Source organism: Etheostoma spectabile, chromosome 9 (genome assembly GCF_008692095.1).
Source record: "Etheostoma spectabile isolate EspeVRDwgs_2016 chromosome 9, UIUC_Espe_1.0, whole genome shotgun sequence".
Lineage (NCBI taxonomy): Eukaryota > Metazoa > Chordata > Actinopteri > Perciformes > Percidae > Etheostoma > Etheostoma spectabile.
Genome location: NC_045741.1, coordinates 12,232,646 through 12,240,826, shown reverse-complemented (window position 1 = coordinate 12,240,826; position 8,181 = coordinate 12,232,646). Strand labels below are relative to the sequence as shown.

Sequence of the window (8,181 nt, the reverse complement as noted above, 5' to 3'; positions counted from 1 at the left end):
GGGGGGGGGGGGGAGCCAATTGATGTACAACTGCTTGAACTGAAAGATGGACATAAAACAACCTACTTATGTGTCTGACATCCACAACTGTAAAAAAACAAGTTGGATTCATATTGAGGCAAGACACATACGATTTTTGCTTGGTTAAATATTAGTAAGCAGATGCACTTCTCAGGTTTGTTACAAACATTTTACATTGTGTGATTCTCAGAAACTTAGCATGTACTGCTAACAACATTAGCATTGTAACTAAGGGGGATTAGTTCCGTAGTGCATCCGGAGTTGTAAACACTGCGACAACCAACATGTCGCCCAAAACCCTTGTTTTTTCTGCTCTAATGTGAATGTGCCTTATGGCAGTTTAATCATTTTTGCAAACCACATTCAGTTTTTTGTCTACAGGTTACTAAAAAACATATTTACACGTTGATATATAGAGGAAAAACAGAGCTAATGGATCCATTATGGACTTTTATGTGTGAACTCCAATAACACGTCTTTTTTCGTTGGATCAGAGGAACTTACTATTCACCGCTACCACCTTCATAGATCAAAAGCTGAACTCTACAGGTTAGCATAACAGCAAAACTCCAATAACACACATATACTGTACACTCAAAGCATCAGGCAAAAAAATCAATTATCATCAACACCCCCATGAAATATTTAACATCTGCATTAACCTACTTTTATTCATACTGCAATAAGGGATATCGGCTCACACAGGTCAGACAGATGAAAGGCAATGGAGAGAACATATGGTGTCTGATTGCCCTCAGAGTCAGCGCAGTCATTAAAAGAGAATAAAAAGGGCCGGTGCCTGTAATGGGCGAGGACGGGAGAAAAAAAACCTGTTTCTATTTCTTGAGAGTCAGAGATGGTATGTGAACAAAGGCAGCCTGGAATACATGAACTGCGGATGTTGTTTTTATGAGGTTGTGGCCACAAACTCCCTAATGTCATCACCCTGTGTACTAACAGACTACACTAACAATTTGCAGACAGAACGGAGATAAAGGACAGAGAGTAACATTCAGAGTAAGTGAGAACTAAAAGCAGCGTGAGTAAAGCAAATATGAAGAGATGTTTCTATCCACCTGGCAAGCAAATGTCAACACAACTTTTGAAGTCTAGCAGAATTGAGACACGTTATAAATGTCATGTGTTCGAAAAACATTTATATTAACAAAACTGGAATCTTTTGAGGGCTGTTCATAATTAAGATTTCCAATTCTGAATGACCTGTCGGACCTTCAGCTCTCTAAAATTCAAAAACGTGCTGTATTTGCCGGACTTACAGCTGCTAAGAAAATGTTCAAAGTGATGAGATTGCACAAGTAAAAATAAAAATGCATTAACATTATAATATTATTTTATCTAAATTGCTTCTGCAATCAGTAAAGTTCATTGAAGAATGGTAGTTGCACTATTTCACGTATCTTTGGTTGTGCACACAAGAGAAAGATGGAAATAATTTAACAGTGTCCAGGAGCAATATATGTGTATATATGTGTGTGTGTGTCCTTAATTATACATGAATGTGCATATCCTTAAAATTGTTATCACTCTGACTGTCTGAAAGTCATACTTAATCTCACAAAGACACACATATATACAGATGTTTATACATACATTTTCTGTACATATACATTTAAAGTGTTTTTTTTTCTTCTATTGTGCATAAAACAGGTTAAGCAATGGAAAAAGATAACATGCAATCTATATTCTTAGAGAAAATGCTGTGTGTGCATGTAAATGTGCGTGTGTGTTTTGCAGGTGAAAAATCAATAAGGCTGTGGGCCAGATGTTTACGCTGATAAAAATCAATGCCCTTTTTACAGCTTTAATGCCAGCTGTGAGGATGTAGGCTAGATAACGTGATGCGAGTGTATATGACTTTCCAAAGTGTGCAGGTGTTGCAGATGCAGCAATGTGTGTCTGTGGCTAGATTACTGTACAAAGCTATTCTATGGGTTTTCTTAAATGCAAGCTAAGCCTAGTGTATGAGCATTTGAGATATCCAACACTGAATATGACATCCAATCTCGCAAAATGAAATGAAACCAAGATGGAAACATTGTATGGTACTTTTTATATTTCTGTCAAAATATATTGATTACCTAGAAAGGATACTACATTTTATGACATACATCTGAGTAGATTTGTTTTTCTTTAGTCCTTTTGTTATTCTGACAAAGTATTGCTGCTCCATGAATACTGAATACGTATGCGTTTGTGTGAGAATTTGTGTTTAAGAATGATACTGTGGGCTCTATGTTTTTGTGGCTACATGGTTTGAGATAACACTGGTTTTAGAGGCGATGACAGGAGCAACTGTGATTGGCTATGATTCATCATCACCTACATTTATACACATTATTCTTAACCCTTGTGTTGTCTTCCCGTAAACCACATTTTTTTTTTCTGACATTTTTGCCCCTTTTTTTTTAATGTTGTGGGTGCTTTTTTTGATGTTTTTTCCCAAGGTTTTTTGATCATTTAAATGTGGACATTTTCAGCGCATATTTCGACGGCCCATTGTTGTGACAAGTCTTTTTTGTTTTTTTTTCTGAAAAGGGGTCAAATTTTACCTAAGGACAATGTGAGGGTTAATCACAACCCATTTTAACACTATGGGTGCATCAAAACTATGAAAAAAAAACACTAAAAGTGTGCAACCATGCTCTCTAAACACTGTGCTTGATGCACTTGACTGAGCATTGTATTCTATACCATCTTAAGAAAGACAAAGTCTTACTGCACAGTATGTGTAAGATCGCATTGTTTTGATGGTTGCCTTGGTGTAAGTAGGTTTCTGAATCTATGTGATCACAGGACAAACTCCTTAAAACATGTCTTGAAAAAACACTTTCAAGATACATAATTGGTTTGCCCTTTTTTTAAACACCACTGGCCTAACTCTCCCAGTCTACTGCTTTTTCCACCTTTTTAAGCTTATTGAGCAACAGCGAGATTGATGGGAGAAAAAACAGATAATGTTTGGCATCTCTAGACACATAACACACAAAATAAATATAAATAAACTAAGATACGAAACATTTTTGTATGTTGGCAGCTAAGTTAAAAATACTCCTGCCGACACTTTGGACCAGATTTTAACAGAAAGTTAAAATATTCAATGACTAGGTGACAGACTAAAAAGCATACGGAATCTTTTATTGAGTAGAAACATAAAGGTCACAAATCCCCCGGTCTGACATTTTTTAATGTATTCTCTTAGATCTAAATTTAGAACTCATCATCACCCCAGGGTCAGAGAGAAAATGTCTTGTCAAAACAAATCGTACAACGCATTTATTACTAAAATGTGCCTTAATAAATTCCTAGACATATTATCAGATAGGAGGGGTTTTTCTTCACTTTCTCTTAGGTTCTCACCTCTGACGTCACAATTTTCCTTCTTTTCTTTCTCATGATTGTTTTCTCTTTTCACATCTGCTATTTTTCCTGTCTCCTTTAAAATCTTCATCCTTTTTCAAAGACTATTTTTGGGCTTTTCTGCCTTTACTGTATTTAATAGGACAGCTAGGTGAGAAAAGGGGAAAGATATGCAGGAATTGGTCGGATTGAAGCCCTAGATCTCTGTGGCGGGGCATCAACTCTCAGTATATGTGCGCCTGCTCTACCCACTGAACCAACCCAGCCACCAAGCTTCACCCTTTTTTTTTCTTCTTTTTTTTTTTACAGTAGAAAAGTTTGCAGCGTCTTCAGTTTATTCAGTGCTATATGCATATGCAAGGACTTTATAAACCATTTCGTCAATTCAATTGAAATTGTTTTAAAAACTGAAATAGCTTTTGAAAGACCCATAGTTCTACATTATGTTCAGTTGAGCAGACGATACAAGTTCTGTAGATACGCTTTGTGTTTTCTATTATTCAAAGAGAGGACATGCACTAAAGAAAAAACAGCAAATGAGGACTTGATTCACTAATTATCATTAAACCAACTGAAAAACAATTTTCTTTGTCACCTCTGCTGCCAACAGCCAGTAGTGACAGAAAAGGTACGTACAAGCTTGGTAGACTATTTCCTTTAAGGCTTTTCAGACTTGTCCGCTGTGAATGACAGTTAAAGTTAAGTTCAAATGAAGCCCAAATAGATGCTGTTCTATCCTTTTTTCTTCTCAGTCCTTACCCGTTTCCCTCCATCCCACATTTCCACCACTGCAAACTTACCTGCAGCGCACTGGTCCTCATCTGCCCCGTTCTCACAGTCCCTCTCTCCGTCGCATCGCCATGACAACGAAACACATTTGCTGGCAGCCCCTCCGCAATCAAACTTCTCTGGTGGACAGGTCTGTCGGCCTGTTGTGAAAGGGGGCGGAGGTGAAAAACAGCAAGGGACAGAGAGAGCACAGAGGGAGAAGGCAGTGAAGGGAAAAAGAAAATGGATAGTTGATGAAAAAGTTAGGGGGATGGATGGAAGAGAAGTAGAGCAAAGAGGGATAGAAAACAAAGCCGGGGAGAGCGAAATGAGAAAAGAAATAGAGAGGAGGCAAAAGATAGGGAGAGAAGAGACAGCCAGTCAATGAAACAGTTTGATAACTTAGTTATCTTGTTGCTCCAATCGATTTTTCCTCAAAGGCCTGCAATTAAACTAGATACACAGTGACAGAGGAACAAAGAAGCAGGAACACTGTCAAGCAGACACAAAGACTAGAAAATACACACACAGTGCACAAACCAAAAAAAGACATGAAACACATAGACAAAAAGATAATCACGTCAGGACACACTAGCACTATTTTGTATGTACATGTAGTCCTGTATATGCTAGGGCTCCTTATTTTAGTTATAGATAATACTACAATTTATTTTTTTGATAAAGCTGAAAACGAGATCTTCACTTCACTTGATTTGATTGGTGAACTTCCAACTGATAGCCCAAACCCAAAGAATTTCAGATTTCAATGATAAAAAACTGAGAAAATAAGCAAATATTTGCATTTGAAAAGTTTGGCATTTTTGCTTGATTAATGACTAACACAATTCATTCTCTGAATTATCATAATTGTTCTAAGCAATTATTCAAATAATCACTTAAGCACACACAGACAACTGTAAAACTGAAATACATTCTAAAATCGACTGCATACATACAGTGCTGTTTTTCCCACATTGTGAAACTTTATTCAATAGAACATTTAAACTAAACCAGTGTAAATCAGGTGAATGAAGTAGGAAAGCACTTGTAACAGTTTGTCAAACTGTACACACGGGCGCCCAGATAGCTCAGTCGGTGGGGCGGGTGCCCATATATACTGTAGATGTTTTACTCCTCGACGTAGTGGGCCCGGGTTCAGCTCCGACCTGTAGCCCTTTGCTGCATGTCATTCCCCCCCTCTCTCTTCCCTTTCATGTCTTCAGCTGTCCTGTCAAATAAAGGCCTAAAATGCCCAAAGAATAATCTTAAAAATAAAAAATAAAACTGCACACTGGAGCTGGGCAATATATCAATATATCAATATATCAATATCGTGATGTCAGACTAGATATCTTCTTAGATTTTGGATATTGTCTTTTTCCTGGTTTTAAAGACGGCATTACAGTAAAGTGACGTAATTTTCTGAACCTGCCAGACAGTTGTAACTGTTCTATTATTTGCCTTTACCCACTTAGTCATTATATCCACATTACTGATGAATATTTGTCAAGAATCTCATTCTGTAATTATTTTGTGAAAGCAGAAATAGTCAACACTACAATATTGTTGCGGTGTCAATATCTAGGTATTTGGTCAAAAATATTGTGATACTTGATTTTCTCCATATTGCCCAGCCCTAACGCACATGCACACAGTGTGAGAGTGAGAAAGTGGTCCCTCTTGGTAAGTGCCTATTACAGTAGAGAAGGCCATTGTTCCTACACGTGTAGCCTGTGGGGTTGGTACAGGGAGGAAAAATACAGCTGTCCAATAAATCAAATTTACACTGAGTCCCACAGCAAATCCCCGTCCAATACTTCCCCCTTTAATCTCACTCACACACCACACACACACACACACACACACACACACACACACACACACACACAAAAGCACAGCGCTGTGTCAAACTCAACTCTATCACTTATACATACAGTATTTGACCACCAGCATGCTTCTTGGCAACCAGCCTGAGTGTTTGTGCGTGTGTGTTTGTGCTTTAGTGCATGTTGCAGCCGCAGATCAATAGTACCTTTGGGATTTGCCTATTTCAGTCTCATACTCCCATCTCTTTCTTCTTATTTTTGTCTTTAACAGTACTAAATAAATTGCTGCCATTGAAACGCTCCCACTCATTGAAGGACGCCGGGGGTTTCAGCCTTGCCAGTAGTGACTGCCAGGCTTTGCTCCAAATGTACAGTCTATGTTGTTAGGTTCTACTCTATTCCACATGCATTATATTTTTCTATGGAATTGGACAGATTTAGAGTTTAGATTCCTCTCTTCTCCTGTCTTTTGCTGGTGTATATCTTTGGATGACCCCTCTTGCCTTTAAAGAATAAAAGTCTCCAGCAAATCCCCTTAAAAAGAATGAACGATCGAGCCCAGTGAAGTGTGTGTTTGTGTATTTGTGTCTTTAATGCACAAAATGCTGCTCTTCTAGTCCATGTGAAGGTCTGAATATCAATATAATATGAGTGGAGTGTTCCTCAAAGTGTGCGTGTTTGTGTGGGTCAGTAGAGTCCAAGGGCTACTGTCGAACACTTTCTCACTCTAATACGAACCCATGAAGAAATAGGCACCCTGAAGGGTTTAGTCCACTCCAAGTGTGTGATTGACAGCTGGGTTAAAAGGATGTAATTTGTCTGACTGACCATTTCAGGCCTGCAGTCAAGAAGGGCGAAGTCATGGATAAACTGCCAATCAAATAACTGAATACATCTGAGCAAGAACAACAGACAACTCCATTGACATTGATTGTGACAAAATCAATTAGATGATTTTCATCCCAAGGGTAATAATGTTCAATAAATAAAAAGGACAGTTCCAATTTCCGGTTGTTATACAGGGGTCTACACTAAATTTTTTTCCCCAAGTAACACAGAGTTTATTAACAAGCAATGTATTATGCATTGTGTGTGTGTGTGTGTGCTATTTCTCCAATTATGGTGTGGAAACCAGTGGAGGACTATGTAAGCAGAAGACCCTAGATACTAGACATTGGCTTTAAAATATTAAGGAAAGATTACGGTTGGTTGTAATCTTTACTCTCACACTAGGCTCGTAAAAGTTTTTTTCCGATTTACACATACAGTATCTATTCTTAAGGAAGAAATGTGCGTAAAAATACTCTGGCTTTAGAACCCTGTTACTTGTTTAGGCAATCATTTGTGACTATTCTGGTCAGCTGCTCTAAATTGGCTTTTGATATTATACAATAACAGCTCTACCCATACATTTATCAAAGTCTATAAAAAAGGGTTTTCTATTTGCTGCCTCAGTTAGCCAAGGTATGACTAAACATTCACAAAGAAAGTTGGTATGTGTAGACCAAGAGATTCACATTGCCTGCAGAAACAAGAGCAGTTTGTTTGGAACAATCCGAAATGGTGGTATATGAAGGTAATTAAGATTATCAACAACAGCCACCAAGTCTGGACAGACAAAGAAAAACATTCAATTCAATTCAATTTTCTTTAGAGGATCAAACACTTTAAAGATAGAGTAGGTCTAGACCACACTCTATGGGCCCTATTTCACAATCTAAGTGCACAGTGTGAAGCGCATGGCGCAGGTGCGTTTAGGGCGTGTCCAAATCTACTTCAGCTAGTTTGACGGTAGAAAAAAGGATCTGTGCGCCGGGCATGTGGTTCAAAAGGATTGTACTTAGTGTCTTCATTTATACAAAGGTGTGTTTTGGGCGTGGCATGCCATAAACCTGATTGGTTTACTGTATGTTGCATGTTTATTTATTGAGTGTCATCTTCCATTCCCTTTAAAAGCCAGGTGTGTTTGTACCTCGGCACATTGCTATTATGATGGTGGATTTGCATCGTCATATTTTTATTTGTAATTTTTTGCTTGTTTGTGTGCTGCTTGTTTGTGTGCTAGTTTGCACAAGTTTAGGCACATTTTACTAATTTGCTGTTAAAATAACAATAAAAGGCTGCTCCATTGACAGGTTTTTGTTGGTCAATGGCGCGATCCCTCTGCCTCAAGATAGCAAAACGCCAA

The 8,181-nt window shown here is 38.1% G+C and overlaps 1 protein-coding gene and 1 long non-coding RNA gene across 8 annotated transcripts in view; one reads left to right on the top strand and one right to left on the bottom strand.

The window, feature by feature from the left end:
- The window catches only part of lrp8 (low density lipoprotein receptor-related protein 8, apolipoprotein e receptor), a 188,653-nt gene that overhangs the window by 69,720 nt on the left and 110,752 nt on the right, over positions 1-8,181 (bottom strand). For all 7 annotated transcript variants that reach the window (XR_004333417.1, XM_032525438.1, XM_032525442.1 and 4 more), the window contains exon 4: positions 4,200-4,328. Coding sequence is in view for 6 of the 7 variants with exons in the window: in XM_032525438.1 (XP_032381329.1) it covers positions 4,200-4,328 (129 nt within the window). In the remaining variant the exon portion in view is untranslated. The remainder of the gene's footprint in view (positions 1-4,199; positions 4,329-8,181) is intronic.
- The window catches only part of LOC116695302 (uncharacterized), a 25,223-nt gene that overhangs the window by 4,950 nt on the left and 12,092 nt on the right, over positions 1-8,181 (top strand). The window contains exons 2-3 of the long non-coding RNA XR_004333418.1: positions 255-262; positions 5,831-5,837. This is a non-coding gene — a long non-coding RNA (uncharacterized LOC116695302). The remainder of the gene's footprint in view (positions 1-254; positions 263-5,830; positions 5,838-8,181) is intronic.